General features: G+C 38.0%; 1 protein-coding gene across 3 annotated transcripts in view; it reads left to right on the plus strand.

The window, feature by feature from the left end:
- Window positions 1-22,331, plus strand: part of KANSL1L (KAT8 regulatory NSL complex subunit 1 like) — a 46,147-nt gene that overhangs the window by 2,198 nt on the left and 21,618 nt on the right. For all 3 annotated transcript variants that reach the window (XR_004254600.1, XR_004254601.1, XM_032208783.1), the window contains exons 2-5: window positions 7,587-8,695; window positions 15,701-15,842; window positions 18,270-18,464; window positions 21,095-21,216. Coding sequence is in view for 1 of the 3 variants with exons in the window: in XM_032208783.1 (XP_032064674.1) it covers window positions 7,614-8,695; window positions 15,701-15,842; window positions 18,270-18,464; window positions 21,095-21,216 (1,541 nt within the window). In the remaining 2 variants the exon portion in view is untranslated. The remainder of the gene's footprint in view (window positions 1-7,586; window positions 8,696-15,700; window positions 15,843-18,269; window positions 18,465-21,094; window positions 21,217-22,331) is intronic.

Here is a 22,331-nt window from a genome sequence, read left to right on the forward strand (position 1 = left end):
TTTGAAAATAGATTCAGAGGACTCTTATTAAACGCAGCCCATTGAAACAGCTGTCCACCAGCTAACAAAATACTTGCTTACACTGTAATATGCTGGTTCTGCTTGCAATCCCTATCCTATCTTATGCACGTTGTCCTCGTTTTTGGGCAGGAATTGGTGGATTCCTTCCAGTTTTGTTCCCTTCCACCAAATATCGCCAACCAGCGGAGAAATATTCGCGTCCCCTTGATATGAGATTGAGCTGGGGTTGGCAGGGGAGGTAAGGTTTGAAAGATGGCTAAATTGGTTGATTAACCAACTGTTAAAAACTCCTCCAGATTTGTTCAAGTAAGTTAGATTGAAAGGTTCCTTTTGGTTCAGTGTGCAAAGAGAGTTGCCCCATGAAACAGAAGACGACCACTCTCCTAATTCACTGTGTGGTCTCTCTGTTACCACTGCCTGACCAGCTTCTCTTTGGACCAGTCCAGCCCTCCAAACTGGAGATTGGCACAAGGTCCCTGCGGATTTAGGGAGAGAACCCAGTTTGAAAGAGCCAGGCTGTCCTAGTGTTCAGACAGTGGTTTAAGAACACAACACCAGGTATCAAAAGAGAGAGTACTTCTGAACCAACCTTATTGACTAGCAAGTACTGATCCCACCCCCAAAATATCACATGCCATGAACAATGATTGATGAAATATACCAGAATAAGAGCCAAAATAATGTCAAGGTATAGGAGGAAAGGCTACTTTTAACACTCTTGCAACTAAGGATGTTTAAGGCGATGCTGGCATAGACTGGGAGTCGGATGAAGACAGTGGCATGAAGACAAAACAGAAAAAAAAGAGATTGCTATTGCATATTTGGGGCATGGATGAAGCAGGCATGTAGCCTGTGAATATTCTAAAAAGGACAACTCATACTTGGTTTAAACTAGATAACCCCATGGCATGTTGGATTATTATTTCAGAGATTTTCCTTATATAAACAGAGAAACAGAATGACTATAAGTGAGCAAAAAAATTGCATTGGGAGTTGTGGGGTGGCGGACTTCCTACCAGCTTCGCCATTGACTTTACTTGGGGAAACTGGCAGGAAAGGTCAGAAATGTCTCTCTTCTTTCTTCTTTACTTGCTTCCTTCTCTTCTATCCTTCCCTCCCTTCCTTTCTTCCCTTCCTCTCTCCTTGTTTATTTGTCCAACTAAATCTAAAAACGTGGTGTAAGAGAGAAAAACTTACTAACTTTCCAGAAGTAAATCAGTGTTCAATCAGATTCTTTCATTTGTTAGAATCATATTGCTAATTAGACAATATCTCTCAGGTTTGAATTTCTGCTTTTGTGTTCTTCCCAAATGGGAAATTCTGTTATCTGGAAACTGTAATTGATACATTTTAGCAAATACAGTGAAAATAATAATAGCATAAATTATTTGCTAAAATATGTATTTGTTGAGTGAATTGATCTGCCTATGTGTTACTCTATTTCAATAGTTAACTTGCTGGATATGTGACATGAGTTCAAAATATGGAACTTGTTAACTATCCAATGCTGTAATGTTGTGTTGAATTAGTGTTTTTATTTATGCATATGTGCTGAACATCACCATTCCTCCAAGGATTAAAATAAATATCTATCAATTTACTAACCAAGCTCCTTAAGTAGAAATCAGATTGATCTGACAATTTTTTTATGTTCAACCTTCCTTTAACATGTCAGGTGGTGAGCTCAAAATTTCCGTTGATAAGCAAGGCAGTAGTTGTGAGTTTTGCCCCAATTTATGAACTTTTTTGTCAAAGTAGTTAAGTGAATCACTGCAGTTGTTAAATGAATCCTGCAGTCATAAAGTGAATAGCCCCTCACCGGCTCAGGGTTGACTCAGCCTTCCATCCTTCCGAGGTGGGTAAAATGAGGACCCAGATTGTTGGGGGCAATATGCTGACTCTCTGTAAACCGCTTAGAGAGGCCTGAAAGGCCTATGAAGCGGTATATAAGTCTACTGCTATTGCTATTGCTATTGCTATTGACTTTGCTTGTTGGAAGCTGGCTAGAAAGGTGATCACAAATGGTGATCACATGACTCTGGACAGTGCAACTGTCATACATACATGCCAACTGCCAAGCATCCAATTTTTGATCATGTTACCATTGGGAAACTGCAACAGTCATAAGTGTCAAAACTAGTCATAAGTCACTTTTTTCAGTGTCATTGTAACTCTGAATGATCACTAAATGAATATTTGTAAGTTGTGGGCTGTGATACCGGTGTATCTTTCTATTTAGTATCACAGTTTTGTCTTCTAAAAAGTGAAAATTATTTTGAAGGTAGAGGTGTCATATTTAGAAATATGGGAATGCTTATGTTCCTATTCTGAATTATGTCAATAGCATATGCAGGAATTTACAGAGAATGAAATACAGTTAAATCCAAATAAGATAGAGTAGTAATAAATTGTAATGATATTATTTTCATAAATGTTGAACTAATCAGATAAGTTCATAAGTTTAAGATACTGTTTGTTGTTTGCGATACCAAAGGTGGTATTCTATTTTCTTCACTACCGATTCGGTAGCGGGAGTTAGCGTGCCTGCACAGAAGGTCTTTGATGACATCAGGGTGGGTGGGTGGAGCCTTGTGCTTCCGCCACTACCGGTTCACCTGAACCGGTGCAAACCGGCAGCATACCATCACTGTGTGGTACCATCTGAATATTTTTCCAAGAATGACTCATAATCTCACCAGCCTTTGGTCTTGATTGAGGTATTATAATTTGTGATTCAACATATTCAAAAATTGTGTGTCAGGTAGTGCAGGGGTTGTCAAACTTTTTCAGGCTCTGGGATCTAGTTTGGGTCCATGGAAGGAAGCTGACATCCTTCGGGAGGCTGATTTTTCAGCCAGCCATTGCAGACGAAAGGGAGACGAAATCCAAGCAGATTTTCACTCCTGAGCAAAGGTGCAGGGGAGAGAACGCTACGTTTTCACAAAACATTATTTGAAAAACCTTGAACTAATAGTTTCCTACATGTTTGAGTTAAACTTCTGATTCCTGAAAATCAAAAAATATGTACCATCGACTTTATTAAGATTATTTTTGTTAGTCTTTCAAAGTAAAGGTTTCCTATCAAATTTCTTGTGACCCAGTTAACTGAAACCAGGTCAATCCCTTGTTTTCATAGAGCTTTTAGATCGTTGACACCAAATGGATATTGATATTGGCAGAGATTATAAATCTTAGTTCTTGTGATGTGCTCACTCGAGCATTTTGTATCATTGTGTGCAGCATAGTGAACATGGACAAGATAAAGAAAAGCAGAGAGTTGCCTGAGGAGGAAAGGAAGAAGGTAATAGCCGAGCATGGTAAAGGTAAAGGCTATACAATGTTCCCTAAAGACCTTCATGTATCTGTGACCAAGCTTGCTAATACTATCAAGAAGTTTAAGGTCCATGGGATCATAGGCAACCTCCCTGGATGTGGCTGCAAGAGAAAAATTGACCCCAGATTGAATAGAAGGATAGTTTGAATGATGGAGAAAGAACCAAAGAAAACTTGAAAAGAGATGGTACAGGTAGTCTCGCTTAGCAACCACAATTGGAACTAGAATCTTGGTTGTTGAGCAGAAGAGTAATTAATCTAGATAGCACATGACTACTTCACTCAGTGATGGTAATCTTGGCCCTTCCAGTTGCAGTCATTAAGCAATCATGCAGGTTGTTAAGCAGACAGGGTCCAGGTAAGGAATGTGATTGCCCCTCAGAAGGGGTAATCCCTTGGAAGCTCCACTCAGGAGCCGAAAATCCTTTCTGCCAAAATCCAAACAGGATTTTCACTCCTTAAGGGAAAGACAGGTCATGTGCTGGACAACCCATGGCCTCACTCCCATCCCTTGAAGTATCCCACACTTCTTTCCTTACTGCAGTGTCTCTCCGGTCAGGAGCTGAAAGTCCTCCCTGTCAAAATCCAAGCAGGTTTTTCAGTTCCTGAGTGAAAAGACACTCATACATGACTTGTGTTGGGCTTCCCCACCCATCTTCACTGTCTCTCAGGAGCTGAAATTTTTTTTTTTTAAAATCAGCTCCTTCTCATATCTAGTGGCTGAAGGAGCAGCCTTCCAATGGATGTCAGCTCCCTTCCATGTGTGGAAGAGATGTCTAGTATAGTATTGATGAGTTTCCCTCAACAACTTAAAATATCCCATGAGCACAGTTTGGCAACCACAACTTTAGCCAACTGTTCTTATTATAAAAAACGCTTAAGCAATAATTTTACCTTAAATAAATGCTTTCCCATGGTACTACTCAAAGTTTGTGATATCTAAAATAATAAATGAATAATTTATTATATAATTTTACTGTAATTTCATTGTAAGCTCTAATAAACTAGTCATTTTCAGATAAAAATGCTAGACTTCACCAATATGTACAGTTCTGCAGATAACCCAGGTCTATGACTATGTAAAGCAGGAGTAGTCAACCTTTTTATACCTACCGCCCACTTTTGTATCTCTTGTTAGTAGTAAAATTTTCTAACCGCCCACCGGTTCCACAGTAATGGTGATTTATAAAGTAGGGAAGTAACTTGACTTTATAAAATTTATAAAGCAGAGTTACAGCAAACCCCCCACCGCCCACCATGAAAGCTGGAACGCCCACTAGTGGGCGGTAGGGACCAGGTTGACTACCACTGATGTAAAGCATAAAACTTATATTTTACAAGGAGAGGTCTGTTAAATCTGAAGGACACTTTTATGCATGTCATTTTGCATGCGTGTCAGAAATATGTATCAGACTGCCCTGCTTATTCTGAGCCATTGGTGCTCAGTGCTGGAAGTACTACCTCTCTTTGTTGCTATGGAACTTGGAATTTATTTGTGAAGGAGTTTAGATATATTCATGCTCCTTTTGAGGCCATTTTTTGCCCTCTAGAGGCTTCAGGAGCTTCCCTGAAGCCTCTGGAGCACAAAAAACCAGACCTAAGGGCAAACCGAAACATATTTCCGGTTTGCTTGTAGGGCTGGTTTTAGCCCTCCGGAGCCTTCAGGAGGCTTCCCTGAAGGCTCCGGAGGGCAAAAAACGACCCTACGAGTAAACCGGAAGTTTGGATTTGGATTTTACTTTATTTATATGCCGCCTTTTTCCCTGGGGGGACTCAGGGCGGCTCACAATCCAAGGGGGGAGGGGAGTACAAAACAAAAATACACACATAAAACAGTACATCGTTAAAAAAACCGCAACAGTCATACTATTCGGGTGGGGTTGAAATCTTAGCCCCAGGCTTGTCGGGACAGCCAGGTTTTAAGGGCTATGCGGAAGGTCTGGAGGGTGGTAAGGGTACGAATCTCCACGGGGAGTTGCTCGTAGAGTCGTGTTTTTCCCCTCCGGAGCCTTCATGGAAGCTCCGGAAGGCCCCTGAAGGCTCTTGGAGGATGAAAAACTTCCGGTTTGCTCGTAGGGTTGTTTTTTTGCCCTCCTGAGCCTTCAGGAAAGCCTCCTGAAGGCCCCGGAGAGGTAAAACCGGCCCTACAAGCCCACCCAAAGTCCGTTCCCGAACTTCCGATTTGCCCATAGGGACGGTTTTTCACCTCCGGGGGGCGGGGCGGGGGAGGCTGTTTTCGCCCTCCCCAGGCTCCTATAAAGTCTCTGGAGCCTGGGGAGGGTGAAAAAAAGCACACCAAAAATGAAGGGGGAGCACTGGTCATGTGCACGTGCATGCTGGGGTTGTGCCCACACACGACTCCCCCCCTGCACTCCCCCCCGCTTTTAGCACATGAGCCATAAAAGTTTTGCCATCACTGGTGTAGTCTCTTCTTTAAAACCTCCCGTAATGGAATGCCCACGATTCCTGAATGCAAGCTGTTGCACTGGTTAATTGTCTTTACTGTTAGGAAGCTTCTCCTTATTTTCAGGTTGCTTCTCTCTTTGATTAGTTTCCAACCATTGTTTCTTGTCCTGCCATTTGGTGCTCTGGAGAACAATTTGACCCCCTCTTCTTTGTGGCAGTCCCTCAAATACTGCTATCATGTCACCCCTAATTCTTATTTTCTTTGGATTAGCCAAACCAAAACCTGGAGCTGTTCTTCATATGTTTAGTCTCTAGGCCTTTGATCATCTTAATTGCTCTTTTCTGAACTTTTTCCAAAATCCCAAAATCTTCTTTGTAGTGCGGTGACCAAAATTGGTTGCAGTATTCCAGGTGTGTTATTACTAGGGTTTCTTACTAAATCAAGTAGATTTTACCACCTTGCCAATATATGCCAACAATATCAGTTCTATCACAGTAACCAGATGTAAGCTGGTTGCTTTCTCCCTCGAGACTGTTCTTTTTCTCAGATTCCCAGTAACATTCTGATTATGAAAATGGAGCTTTACAGAAATATTATAAGCTGAAGTAGTCTTCTAAATAAGATCTCACAGTTTTTAAAATTTTGAGATTGTCTCACTGAAATCAATGTATTTTGAAGAGCTAATAGAACAGGGACGCGGTGGCTCAGTGGATAAGACACTGAGCTTGTCGATCAGAAAGGTCGGCTGTTCGGTGGTTCGAATCCCTATCACTGTGTAATGGAGTGAGCTCCCATTACTTGTTGAGCTTCTGCCAACCTAGGAATTCGAAAGCATGTAAAAAATGCAAGTAGAAAAATAGGGACCACCTTGGTGGGAAAGTAACAGTGCTTTGTGCGCCTTTGGTGTTTAGTCATGCCACATGACCACAGAGACATCTTCAGACAGTGCTGGGTGATGAGCACTGCCTCTAGAGTTGGGAATGACTAGCACATATGTGTGAGGGGAATCTTTATCTTTACCTAATGGAAAAATGGCTATAGTCTTATAATACATTTTCATGGGGATGGGGAATGCCAATGGATTACTTTCTCCCCTTTTTTTGTATTCTTTACACAAGCTGGTATTTTATAAATATACACAAAACTAGAGTTCTTAATACACTCATAAAGTGATATTACATGAAATGTTGTTGCAATCTTTTTGATCTATCCTTTTAAAATATAGGCTTACAACTTACAAATATGCTTTGTGTTAGCAGCATCATTATTATCCTAAACAGTTTGTAGTATGTCATAGAATATTATACAATATTATTATTTTTTAACCTTGTCCAATTTATTAAGAAAAAATAATTTATTTCGGTTGGACTTTCTTTCAAATAAATAAGTTTAATAATGTAGTGGCAATGCAATTATATTCAAGTTTACTTAGAAATAAGTGTATACGCATTCATGCCATTAATAAGTGTGTTTATTAAGATTCTCATTAATTTTGACTTTTCATAATCAACAGCATTCAATTTTGAATAATATGTAATTCAGTTTACAGATATATGGAACTCTAGTCATTATTATATTAGGAAATCAGTAGGAAAGTAAATATCAGAATATGTCATGGAAGAGACATTTGTTAACTTGATCCTACAAAGATGTTCTCCAGAAATTAGGCCTTCATTTCCGAGAATTACTCAGTCACCATGGCTATTGTTGATACTTATAGAAGCCCCAAAATATGGAGGATGCCCAAGTTGGCAAAAGCTGGATTTGTTGAACTTCTTTCTGATATTATTCAAATTTTCTTACTTATTGTTTCCTTTTATTACAGGTTTGCTGTAAGCAATTTACCACAGCTATGACACCTGCTGTCCAAGAGAAAGCAATGAAAAGTCATGGTGTATATTTATCATCATCTTTACCTTCAAGAGAGATGGAGTCCAGTGAAGCACTAGCAATGGAAAGTACTAGACCAGTAAAAGAGAAGATAAACGACGATTCTGCCACAAGTTTTTCTTGTTCTATTTTGGGGTTACCTGGTTCTCAGGTAAACCACAATATTGATTGCTTTAACTTAAAATATTTTGATCCCCAGTCGCCTAAGCATTGTTCTTTATTATTGAGTCCTAATTTAACATTCAGTGTAAACAATAACAATTGTATCCAGAAGAACTTAGAAGAGCATAATTGCTCCAAGTTGAAAAATCCTGTATGTAACAGCATTAATACACATTTCAATCAGAGTATTAATTCAGAATCTGGAGTATCGGTTAGAGGGGATGTTTTATCAGGAACAAGGAAAAGCTTTCTGGAAACAGAGAGATTACTGGATTTCCACTTAACTGAATTGAAGAGCACAGAAGAACAGCAGTTTCCAAACTATAAGTGGTATCGAAGAAATGGCTTTTGTGGCAAGGCTTTATTTGTTAATCCTGAGACAAAAAAAGGAGATATGTTCCATCAAATATTCCATGACGCCCCAGAAGTAACAATAAATTGCAATCCTGGCAGCAAAGAACAGGAATTAAATTTTCGGTTACTTCAGTGTGTAAACAAGCAACAGACTTTGTTAAACCGGGCCAAAAGAAGTCAGAAACACTTGCAAATTTTGTTGGCAAAGCATATTGTCAAACACTGTGACCAGCAGATGAAATGCTTTGTGAAACATCAGCTGCGGAGAATGAAAGCTTTTCATGATACAAACAATCTTTTGGATGGAAACTATGAAAAATGTACTATGGTTAAAGTTGAGAACACCCTAGAAGCTAGTAGGAATAAAGACACACTGTCTAATTTGGATACTGCACCTGATGAAATCAAGCTGTTTGCTTGTTCTACAGCAGAACTGCTGTCTCAAGTGGAAGAAAGTTTGGATTCTGAAGCAACTTGTAGCAGCTCAAGTGACGATGATGAGCAGATTTCAAAAACAACTGTGCCAATGTAAGCATTAAAACATTTCAAAATATCAGTGCTACAGGTCTGCTAACAGTTTTATATACTCAAATTCATGCTTCCTACTTAAAATCTGCATTAAAGTTAAGTTATTATCTTAATGATTAACTCAAAGCCAAGATGCAGATCTTTTGAGCTAGTTTTACTAAATGGTAAAGTTACCCAATGACTGAAAACTTGAAAGACAGCTTGTAAATAAATGGGGAAGATGAGTAAACATTTTATACTGAATAAAGGGAAATTGTGGTTCTGTCTAATTGAGTTTCACTGTTTAATCTTCATATAACTTCTTCTCAGATATCCATTTCCTCCCCATACTCCAGTTGTGTGTGTGTGTGTGTATGTATGTATCTATGTATCTATATATCTATATATCTAATCTATATATCTCTCTCTATATATATAGTATATATCTTTATAGGACTTCAATGCAGTTAGGACATATTGTAATTATCAAGCTCTACTCTCAAGAAAATAAAGGAGTTTTATTATTTTGTCTAAACTTCACTGTTTAACCTTCATATAACAAGTTCTCAGATATCCATTTTCTCCCCATACTCTAGGTGTGTGTGTGTGTGTGTGTGTGTGTGTGTGTGTGTGTGTGTGTGTATGTATCCCCCCTGGGAGGATCCATACAGAGTATAAGTAACATTTGCTAATTCATGCTCTCAAAAAAAGACAGAAAAATATGAGTTGACCTAATATGCTGTGACTATGATGTTGTTATATTACAGAAAATCATAAGAATTAAAGCATTGAATGACTTGTTAATGAGGAGTAAGACAACTGAAACAGATTCAGAAAAAAACCCAAGGATGATCAAGGGACTAGAAATTTCAGACCTAAATCATGATAATTTAAGAATTGTTTAGCTTTGAGAAATTGAGACCTAAGGGAAATATAATAGAATAATCTTCAGATACGAGAAAGATGATACACACAAGATTACCGAGTTCTGTTTTCCATTGTTTCTGAGCATAGGATATGAAATAATGTATTTAAATTACAGGAAAACATCCTAAGAAGGGGATGCTTTGATTTTTATAGAGTTAGACTTGTAAATGGTTCTTCCAGCCTGATTTTGAGAGAGAGAGAAAGAGAGAGAGATGATAGATTGATAACTGCTAGAGAACTGCTAAAAAGAAGTTTAATGTTAAATAATGCATTGTTTTCTTAATTTTAGTTTAGCATTAAGCATATCATGTGAAGCAAGTTCAGTTGTTAATTCTCTGAGCTATATTTACATAGTTATTAAAATGGTTTAATGTAAAAAAAATCATGCATAATATGTGTTGTGTTGAGAATGTCAAAATTTTCTGTAAGTGTTTTGTTTTGTCCAATGTATAGGTGTTTGTATATAATCTAGTTCTGATTTTATGCTAACACACACACATATATATAGTAGATGCAATCATCTAATTTTGTACTAGCTGTTTAAATTAGTAAGTACTTGACCCCCAAAAGGCATTTTATCCTTTTGAGAGACAGTTTGGTGTAGTGGTTAAGGCACCAAGTCAAAGACCAGGAGACTATGGGTTCTAGTCCTGCTTTAGACATGAAACCAGCTGGATGAGTTTGAACCAGTCATTCTGTCTCAGCTCCAGGAAGAAGAAGGCAATGGCAAATTACATACCTTGTCAAGAAGAATGCAGGGACTAATTTTATTAGCCATTTTTAATGCTAATGAGTATCAGAAAGACTGAAGTATAGGATGCAGAATTTGTGACCCTTCAACTATGGATTCCTTTTCTTTTACATTGGTGGCATATGCCCAGTGCCAACATGCTTCTACACTATAAATTAGACATTGCTATTCTGTATCTCTTTATGAGACTTCAATCCAGTTAGGACACATCGTAATTATCAAGGTCTACTCTCAAGAAAATAGAGGAGTTTTATTATTTTGCCTAAACTTCCTAGAATAATATCGCCTTAAAACCTCTCTTGTAGAAAGCCTCATTAATATACAATTTGAAAGTCCACTGAGTCAAGAATGATCCTGTCTCCGGATCTTAAAAAGAGGAACTAAAATAAACAACAGAAGCCACTCTTGTTTGCTTTATCATGTGAGATTTCAGTCATTTTTAGATATAAATTCAATACTCTTGTGTTTATTACCACCAATAACTACGGTGGCTTAGGGTCTGTATCACATGCCCTGCCAGAGCAATACTTTTTCCATTAGTGCACAGAAAAATGATTTTCCTACAGCTGCCAGATTAGGCACCTTGCCATGCATACCAAAGCCAAATGAAAATCATTAACTTAATGGTTTGAAGGCTATGTTAAGTCGTCACATTCTGTTCTGCAAGTTAGTGCATTCTTCAGCTCTTAAATATGGCCTATACTATGAATAATCCACTGCTTTAGACTTTCTTTAATAGTGTACTGCAAGCTAAGTTTTATTCTAATAAAACATTGATTTCAGAATTGATTTGAGTGGGAGAATAATCACATTAGTTGAAATTAAATACAGTTAATATTCTCCTAGCCATATATTTAACAATAGTGCCAAAAAATTACAATTTGGTAATTTGTTTTTAAAGCCAGATGTTTGGGCTGTAAATGTTTGCATATGGGTTAAATCAGATATTCTACTGTTTTTTCTGAATATGCTGTTTTGCTTTGTTTAATTTTTATTTTCTTAGGCTAGAACTACCATATTTTTCAGATTATAAGACACATTGGAGTATAAGATGCACCAAGATTTTAAAGAGGCAAATTTAAAAAAAAAATGTTTTGCAGTCTGCACACCTCCCCAAAGTGGTCCATTTTTATAGAGTGCTCCTGGGGGCTGGGGGAGGGGGACAAAAAACGCCCCATTTTAGCTCATTTTTGCCCTTCTCAGCCACCAGGAGCACTCTGGAAGCCTCCTAAAGGCTATGCACGGCCATTTTTGCAAAGGGGGCAGGATTTCGGGAGGCCATAAATGCTGTATTCAGTCTCTAAGATGCACCCAGATTTTCACCCTCTTTTTTTGAGGGAAAAGGGTGCATCTTATACTGCATTTTAAGGTTTGAGCTACCACTACACACAGTAGAATTTAGAACTGTATAAGAGGAACTACATTTCACAGCCTGGAATATATTTGTGTTTTTGAGTCCACATTCTCTTTACTGCTATCTGTATGTTTTCTACTTGTCATCGTAGCCAACAAAGATAAAGTCATGTTTTCAAGGTTTATTTATTTTAATGTTTTAGTTTTCCATTGTCCAAGTGTCATGCAGAATTAAATCAGAGTCCAAGGCAGAGCTATCCTTAAAGTTCCACTCCAGTTTATTGCTGTGTTTCTGTTGGGGAAGGAGGGGGCATACCCACTCACGTTTAGCTGTAGAAGTTGGTCTGGGATTCCAAACATCTTTTCGCTTCCAGCCATGCGTAGAACAAGCCTTTCCAAGCCCCCTCTGGCTGTATCTTCCCAGGCGCAATAAATCAGAAAAAAATCCTCCTACGCAAATTCCTTTGCTGCTCAGGAGGTATGTAGAGAAACATCTCATCTCAGCTTTTTATCTCAAAAGACTTTCTCTTAATTGTTTGCTGATATTTTATGCTGACGGGATCCCCTTGCCAGCCCCCGGCTGGGGTTGCCGGTGATTTATTTTAAAGGAGATTTGGGTTAATGTCAACATTCCAAATACCATGCAGAATTAAATTAGAGTCCAAGGCAGAGCTATCCTTAAAATTCCAATTTAATAAGACAGACATGTTGGCACACCTGTGGGAAACCCAAATCTGAAAGCTTCCTGGGTTTCCACCCAGTTGAAAGTTCATGATCTTGTCCCCACACATTGGATCAAGTTCATCACATGGTCCAATCTTCCTCTGCCACACTGGCATTTCCACCCATCTAGTTCTGGTCAGATGCAGAGGTGCAGAGACAAAGAATGACCTTGATTTCTAGAAAGGAATTTTTTATTTTGAAAACAACCACATTCTACTCCTTACTATTCTCCCCCTCGCAATTCCCCACTATTGAACAGCATAGTAAAGAGAGAGAGAGAGAGAGTGTGGCAGGCCAAAGATCCTAAAAGGATTATAGCCTGACATCCTTGACATGTTAAATTTTAATTCTAACATTTAAATTTGAGGGTGGATTTGATTTAAACCACTAGTAAAAAGGCTTGATTTAAATTGACTTAATTTAAATCATAATTTTTAAAGAGCAACTGTCATCTCTGTCCTGCAGGGGCTCCTCTGACCTGCTGTTGACTCACTGACCGTCCCATTCACTTTAATGGGGCAACTGGTGATGCGGTAGTGACACAATAAAGTAAGGGACGTGGCAGGCAGCAGGTGAGTGGATGCCCGCTAACAGGTGCTGCCATGATGGATCTGAAATGGCAGGTGCTCTTTAGAAGATTTCACTTTCATTTTTACTGCTTGCCCTTCCTCCTCACACTTAGCCTGGTGATACAGATGCATTTCTCTTAAAACAATCATAGTTTGTAGTGTACATAGATTCACAAAACAATGGGATAAAGGAATATTCCTGAACTTTGTTTTATGATTTATCTCATGGTTACTGTGAAATTGTGTGAATGCATCAATGCAGTGCATGTTATCTTAGCTTGCAGAGCTTGGATTCATTGAATGAGTTTATCAAAAATGTAAATATTGCAGAATATACAGCCTCATGCTACATAACTAAGCTTCATTGCATGCTGAATAAACTAAATTATTAATTCATCTTAAATAGAAAACTATCTTTAGATAGATTTTTACTCCAAAAGCATTTGGAGTATTTTATCAAATACTCCAAATTTGATAAACAAAAAAAAAAAAAAATCCAATTTTTAATATATATTTTTTAAATCTATTTTTATCCACCCTGTTAAAGTCTAACACATTGCTCATTAATAGCCAAGTAACAAGCTTGTTTCTTAAATTTATTTGTTAGAATTATATCCCCCTTTTATATAGTAACTCAGGCTATATAGTATTCTGTCCTACTTCTTCACACAACAACTTTGTGAGGTAGGTTTCACTAAAGTCAATCCCACTCCATGAGCTTTAACAGGTGAGGATGGATTAGAGTTGGATGGTTTTTATGGATGAATTTACCCCTATATCATTTTAGCTCCAATATATAATTTTCTCTCCAAATGATATATTTGGCATCTGTTTGCAATAAATTCCAAAATGCTTCTTAAATGGCAATTATTACATTAATTGTAGAATATTTTTCTATTAATGAACAGATTTATTTTAAACAGTAATTCCAACAGTAAGTAGATAGTCAGTCAGTCTGAGGATTATACTGTGGAATCCTGTTTACATACAATAGCTTTTCCGTCTGTTGGTAGGGTTGGGGATTTTCTGCTTGGTAATTCTTTGATTAGAGTATTGTTTCCTGCTTGATTGTTTTTCGGTCGGTAATCCCGGTTTATCTGGGTGTTGATTACAGGAAAGGATGTAGTGGTGGGATTCAGCCAGTTTGGACCGGTTTGGACGAACAGGTTGTTAATTTTTTGCGTTTGGCGAACTGGTTGAACCCACCACTGGCTGGCCCTGTCCACTGGGGTTACCATTCACTGTGGGGACGCTGCAGGGGCGTGACTGGGAGCCACGCTGATCAGCGAGGAGGAGGCGAATGGACTGGCCCCGCCAATCAGCTGGGAGGGCTGCCCCCTTGCAGCCCATTTTTGGCCTGGATGACCTGCAAAATCCTGCAGCAACTACCATCCCCTCACTAACCTGCTTTCCAGCTCCGTTCTCTGGCATGCAGGGCAAAAAAAAAAAAGGCCATGTGACTACCAGGTTAAAAAAAGTTTAGTCAGATCTTCCAAATTTGCAAGATCTTTTTTCCCTCGAGAAGTTGGAAGGCCTGACTGAACTTTTTTTAAACTGGTAGTCATGGTTTTCTTTTGTTTCCCTGCATGCAGGAGAACGGAGCTGGAATGCAGGTTAGTTGAGAGATGGAGTAGAAGTGAGGCTTTTGCATTATGATAGCTCTGGAATGGGGTGGAAGTGAGGACTTTGCATTATCATTGCTCATAAGTAAGTAAGAACCAGTAAAAGGAATGTAAAAATCCCTATCTGTACATCAGCATTTTTCAGTCTTGGCAAGTTTAAGTTGGGCGAACTTCTTCATGCTGTATTCTGTATTCTGGGAATTGAAATCCATGCACCTTAAAGTTAGAAATTATCTAATGCAGAAAATCAAATACAATGAATAATAGCCTGAAGAATTGGGTAATAGAAGTCAGAATTAGCTGGTCATATTTAGCTGATCTAGAATTATATCACAAATGCTAATTTACCTTTAATGAGACCATAGAATACCAACATAGAATAATAAGCAGGAGACTTTGCACCATTCTGAACAAGTGGTTGTCCAATCTCTGAAAATCTCCAGTGATGGAGCACCCACAATTTCTGGAGGCAAGCCTCTCCATTAATTAATTGTGCTCATTGTCAGACAATTTCTCCTTATTTCTAGGTGTAGATTTCTCTTTAACGATCTTCAATCCATTATTTCTTGTCCTGCCTTTAGGTGCTTTGGAAAATAGGTCAACCCCCTCTTCTCTGTGAGAGCCCCTTAAGTACTAGATGACTGCTATCATGTCACCCCCCCCCCCCGTACTCTTTGTTGGAATAGACATACCTAGTTTTGTCAACTTTTCAGTGTACAACTTAGTCTCCAGACCCCTTATCATCTTAGTTCATTGCATACTAATTTTCTGCCTACCATCTAAAACTTCACCCAGAAATAAGCCCCCATGAATGCAGTAGTGTTTGAAAAATGGGATATACATCAAAATAATAATGCATAATATGTATGTAGTCTCAAGTCTAGACTACAGTAGTATAAATGAGCTATTATGTTTATATTTAAAAAATAGATGAGTTCCTGTTAAATGTGAAAACCATGAGTCTTAGAGAATTTTTAAAATAATAATCTGACACAGTTAATTTGTTAAAAGACTTGTGGTTTGTTAAATAAAAATACATAAGTTATTTTTACATTGACTAATCAAAGTTCTATCTTCTCAGTAACCGTAGATCTGACTGGAAATGGTTGGTTGAAAGAGCTAAAGTTGGCTGTCAGTGGACATGGCTTCAGGATCAGATTTCTGAACTGGAATACAAAATTCAACAACTTACTGACCTTCACAGACAGATTCGTGCCACCAAGGTATTATTAATTAATCAAAAGTATTTATTCAAAAAAAAGTTACAGTGTTGATAGGTATTTTCTGTGCAATCCATGAACTCTATATAGAAATGTTTTGAGAAATCTAAATTGACAAATGAAAGAGTTGTCTGAAATCTAGATATTGGATTTGACGGTGGTAAACATTATTCAGAGTCTCCCCTTCTATTCAAAGCTTAATGGAAGTTCTTAGGTACATTCTTATAACCTGAATAAGGATCAACTTGTATAGTAATGCGATCCTTGAAAAGATATACATTTTTAATTTTATGTTTAGTTGCTATAATTGCACTGGTTATATTACTTTTTTTCTGGAGTACTTGATAAGAAATAATGGATAATGGATAAACATGGAGGAACAGAAATAGTTTTATATACTTAGCAGCTTGATTTAAAAAATATTCCATTATGTTTTGGTTCCTAACTATTACTTACAGTAAATCTAGATTTTCATTTTTTAATTTATTGTAACTTAACATATGGAAGTTTTTTTTAAAAAAAAACTCAATTCATTTAATTCCTGATACTTATAATAAATAATTATATATTTATATATAATCAATATGTCCAGAGGAGGACTAAGAAGAAAGTTTTCTTGCCAATATTTCCATCTTTTTCCTGAGAGTGGTAGAGGAAGTGTGAATATTACTGTAAATCAGCAAACAAAAAATAAAATAAATCCCAGCTAAAACTGGCTGACTTTATCTGGCTCAGGAGCAAAGGAGGTTAAGGCCTGATTAGTTCTTTGGTGAGACACTCCAGTGTATATCAACTGTTATATACTGCATTTCCCCCAAAAATAAGACCTAACAAGAAAACGCCTTAGCCTGATTATTTTTAGCATGCTCCTAATATAAGCCCTGCCCCCAAAATAAGCCCCAGGTAAGGTCTTCATTATCCAGGGGTGTGTGAGTGGGCATGGGCAGCAGCTCGCTGAGGGAACAGGGGCTGATGGTGTCCGACAGCTTGTGCAGTATAGGTGAGTTGATTATCTGTCCATGCAGGAGGCAGAAGCGGGGGGAGGAATGTGATCTGGACGTGGGCTGTGGGAAAGCCTAGAGTTGGTGTGCTGAAGTGGGCGGCCACGGGAGGCTTGTCTTTGCATGGTGGCACCACGAGCAGGTGGGGATAGAGGCACAGAGGGGGAAGGCAGGCGATCCAGATGCCCTGCATGGGCTCTAGGGAAGCCAAGAGACAGTAGGACAGAGGGGGCAGGCAGATGCAGGAGGCTCATGTTCACCTCTCTCGGCTTTTCTGCGGCCTGTGCTGTTGGGATCACCTGCCTTCCCCCGTACCTCTGCCTGCATCTGCTGGTGGTGCCTTCACATGAAGATGAGCCTCCCATGGCTGGCCGTCCGGTCCAGCCCACTAACTCAGTTTGCCCCATGATGCGCAGTGCATCCAGATCGCATACCCCCCCCCCCCCCAATATCTCTGCTGCTTGGACAGGTGATCAAGTTGCCTGCGTTGCACGAGCTGCACAGCCCGAGTGCACTGAGCAAGGGGCTGGCAGGCTGCAGCAGGTGCTGGACACTCCTCCCCTTAGCGCTGACCGCCTCTTGTGTGCACACTGGAGGAGTGAGGCACCCAGCCAGGCTGATCATCCTGATATTGTGTTTCCCTGAAAATAAACTCTATTTCTTATTTTGAAGGCCCTAAAAATATAAGACCAGGTCTTATTTTCCTGGAAACACTGTACTACACTAAGTAGTTGAAAAACACTTCAGAAGAAAGCAGTGGCAAACTATATCTGTGGACAAGTAAAATGCATGGATATATCCATAAAGTCACTAGGAGATGAGTTTAACTGAAAGGATCTGCTTTTTACTTGAATTGTGTGGATTGTCCAACTAAAAAAATCTTGGTGCAGGGCTATTTAAGCATCACTTTTCCAGTTTAAATTATCTCAGGAAAAAGGTGTAGTAACTAAGACTTACCTTGAATGCATGTATACTCATGTATAGCGGCAATAAAAGGAGGTATAAATATGCATGTAAATGAGTGAGAAAGGCAATGGAGAATTCTCTTATAGTTTAAATATAGGCAATCCTATGCAAAATAATTTAGAATATAATAAGACTTCTATGTAAGGAACAGGTTGTTTGGTTAAGTCCCTTAAGGTCCATATTGAAAACGGATTGTTTTTGAAGTTTGAACAAAAACATTTAATGCAACTGATTATATGGAATACATTATAATTATTTTGTGCCATTTTATTTAATACAATTATTTGATATCTCTCTTCTTCCCCAGCAACTTCCCAATTCTTGTGTGGTGCTTTCAATTAATATTTAAGTGTTACGTTTCAGTTTTTAAATAATTTTTATTTATTTTAATCCAATTTTATGCCACCTATCTACAAGGTGACTCTGCTTGTCAGTCTGATTGTGCTCATTTACTATTGTCTAGGGAATGGTGATATTAGAAGAATGTTCAGTCCCAAAAGACATCTTGAAGAAACGTACACAGTTACCAGATCAAGAGGCATTGAATTCTATAGGGAACTCACAAACTTTTCTACAGAGGCAGGATGTTTGGCCAGAACATGATTTTGAAATGTCACCCAGCAGTCCAACTTTGCTTCTTCGTAATATTGAAAAACAGGTATTCAAATGAAACTAACACAATGTACATTAGTTAATATACTTTAAAATTCATCTATGTTTTAACTCATAATTTATAAAAAACACTTCTACTTTTGTAAGTATTTCTCCCAGATGAAAAAGTGGTGACAATACAGGTTATCCTTGAGATATGAGTCCATTCAATGAGCATTTGAAGTTACAAAGCACACCTCAAATGCTAAATACAAATCCATTTCAAAGTTTCAACTTTTGCAGTGTCCCCCCCCCCCCCGCACCCCTCCCGTCTTCCCGTGGTGCAATCCTTTCCTCTCTAAGCCAACATAAACTATTACAATTTCTTCTCAGCTCCGCTGGAGCTAGTTTTACTAGCTAGAGAAGAAATCATGGTTTAACTTGGCTGGGGAGGAACGGATTTCCATGGAAACAAAAGAGATCAGATTTCTTCTTTTTTCTAACAGCACTAGCTTTACGCTAGTCTTGCACTGGTAGAACAAAAAAAAAATCTGATCTCTTTTGTTTCCATGGTAATCCTTTCCTCCCCAGCCAGAGTAAACCACTAAAATTTAGTGTAAAACTAGGGCCGGTAGAACTAAGAAGAAATCATAGTAGTTTATGCTGGCTGGAGAGGAAAGGTTGCAACAGAAGCAAAAGAGATTGGATTTCTTCTTGATTATGTCACATGGTCCAGCAAGGGAGCAGCCTTCTCTATCCCAACTTCCTGAGCTCGTCAAAACATAAGTCAGAACAACTCATGAAAGTTGACTGGCTAACCTACTTGCAAATCAAAACTAAACACAATAATGATACTAAATTATACGGCATCCAAATGGAACAATACAAATTAGATAAAATAATCCAAAGCTCAGAAAGAAAGATGATAGGGAGAATATATAAATTTCTTCTGAAGTATAAAATGGAAGAAGAAATTGTGAAAGAACAAATGGTAAAATGAGCACAGAACTTTGGCTACAATATTGAATTAGATAAATGGGAAAAATTTGGGGGGACAAATTTAAAAATGACACTATTGGTTGCATACAAGGAAAACCAGTACAAAATGTTTTACAGATGGCACCTGGCACCAGTAAGGTTAGCAAAAATCTCAGCAAATATCTCCCCAAAATGTTGGAAATGTGAATCAACACATGGAACATATTATCACGTATGGTGGACGTGTGAGGAGGCTAAAAAGTATTGGAAAAGGATTAAAAATTGGCTAGAGTCAATAACAGGAGTCAAAATAGATTGGAAACCAGAAGTTTTTCTACTAGGAATAATGACTGCGAAATATAAAAAAGAAATCCAGTATTTAATTTTACACATAATTATGGTGGTGAGGATTGCCTTCGCTCAGAAATTGAAAAATAAATTAATACCAAGCGAAGTAGGTAGATGGAGGAAAGAAACAAGGATCAATGAAAGAAGTCAATAAAACTCAAAAATAGAAGTTAAGGAGAATTAACGTATATATATATATGCACTTGAGAGTTTAAATTTATTAGAGGTAATCACTCAATATAGCAGATAGAAGAGTAAAATAAGAGGGTTAAAAATGGTGAAATGCAAATGAAATATATTAGAAGGGGAAATAACATAAGGAGAATTGTATCAATTTGAAATCGTTATTAGAAAGAACAGGAAGTTCCTGTTTGTACTGATTGTGTAAATGTAGTATACGTCTAAGTTTTGTGTATGTGTATTTTGTATGTTTGTAAATAAACAAAAATAAAAAAAACATAAGTCAGTGAATGGTGATAGGGTGGGATATGGAGGAGGCTCATAGGGCTTTGGAAAACCCAGGGGGCAGAGCATGGGATATCTCAGGGAGGGGAAGGCCTCCTGGGAGTGCCTGTGCCTGCACTAGGCCTTCCTCAGTTTCCCCCCTCTCTGAGTCACTCCATGCTGTACCTAACAGCCCGTGCATTCCTTTAACAAATTAACAAAGGGACAGGGAGGTCGTTCGCCTCATTTAACAGTCCTCGACTTCCAGCATGAATGGGCAGACTCCATTAATGTCATAAGTTGAGGACTACCTGTATAGCAGGCAATGTATTAGGTTTACTCAGTAGGAGGGTAGTTTAAGGAAGATTCTAGATTTGAATTGTATATGTCTCTTTATCTCTCGATTAATTTTCTGTAAGGATGAAATATAATTTCTGCTTATACCATGTTGAAGGTCTTTTATTGGTAAAATACTTATCAGCAGAAATATTTCACATTTATGGACAAAGAGAATTACAATTCTTAGCTTTTCCTTATGCTTTATAGGTAGTATTCAATTTAAGATTAGCAACTGTTCAAATATGTTTGTATCAGAAAATAACCTTAATAAGTGATATGTTAGCAGCCATAATGGAACTACCTCAAGATTTTAGGGATTATTTCTCAGTAAGGAACATGGACACCACAGTTGTAATTTGTTTTGGTTTTTCTTCTAAATTTTCATAAATGTCTTTAGGATGTGAATTTGTTATCGTCTTTATTATTTTGCAAGGCATTTCAAAAATTCAAATTAACTCTTCACTTGATATTGGTAAGGTTCAGTTCTGAAGCATGGAGTTTAGGTATAATATGGACACAACTGATTTTTTTATTTAAGTACTTATAATATATTAAATTGAACATATTTTTTCTCCTGGTATCATTCAGAGTGCTCAGCTGAGTGAAATAATAAGCAGTCTGATTGCTCCCCTTAATCTGTCTCCAACATCATCTTCACTTTCTTCAAAAACCTGTAAACAGAATGAATTGCTTAATGGCATCTCTTTAAGGTAGGTAGCATTTCGAAAACCAACAGGATAACGTCAGGGTAAGGTTAGCATACGGGCATATACAGTATATAAAATGACAGTGTTACCTTGACTAAACATCATCAGAGAACTCCCCTCCTCCCAAAAAAGATACTGAAAGATTCACTTTTAACTCTCACAATTTGCTGTGTCCAAGGAACTCAAATAATAGAAAAATGTTAATAAATGAAAGCCAAATGGGTGATTATAGGCCACTTATTCTATCTCCGCCCAAGCCACTTCACAGGAGTTTTGTTATGGGGGAAACAGTAGGAGTGGAAGGAGTATTAGTGTGCTTGTTGACATGAGTTATTTATAAAAATAATAAAGGTGGGAAATATTTTTTAAAAATATTTCAGTTAGTTATCCAATAATTCAGGGCACGGAGATATGCAGTCATTGAATAATTTTTGAGTAGCATAGTCCTCTGTGTAATGGGCACATTTCAAAAATGAGCAGTATAACAAACCAAAGCCTGGGGATTACTGTAAATAACGATGATGCTAGAATCTGGCACTTTAAATTTACACAATGACCACTTGTACGTTTATTTTTAATAAAAAAAAGAGGCATGTGGTACAGGAATCTATCACCTGCAAAAGACTTGTCTGGGCATATTGGTGCCCACAAGCACTGCATTGCCTACACTTAGTATAGATTACAGGTGGTCCTCATTATATGTGGTCCTGTGATTGATAATTAGAGAACAGGCCTCAATATTTTTAAGCAATCTGTGGTTAGAGTCTTGTTTGTCATTACTTTATACATGTCAGGCTTTATTCCCTAAGCAGAGGTTTAGGAAACTTCAGGAAAACTTAGAAGAAATTTCAAAACTTCAAATAAATAATATTTACTGAAGTCAATTAGATACCAAAGAATCTCAGTGGCTAGTTTCAAGAATGATCCCTATACAGGGGGGGGGGGGAATCCAAATCCTCTTACTCTTTGATTTTCTTTCTGATCATTTGACTACTTGACCCCTTTTTTGAGTCAGCTGCTTCTTTACAACTTAAGAAGAGGGACCATTTTGGTACCAAGAACTGTGGGGAGTGGGAAGCCACTTTGAGCTCGGCAAGGGAAATTAGCACCAAATGCAA

This window comes from Thamnophis elegans, chromosome 1, assembly GCF_009769535.1.
Source record: "Thamnophis elegans isolate rThaEle1 chromosome 1, rThaEle1.pri, whole genome shotgun sequence".
NCBI lineage: Eukaryota > Metazoa > Chordata > Lepidosauria > Squamata > Colubridae > Thamnophis > Thamnophis elegans.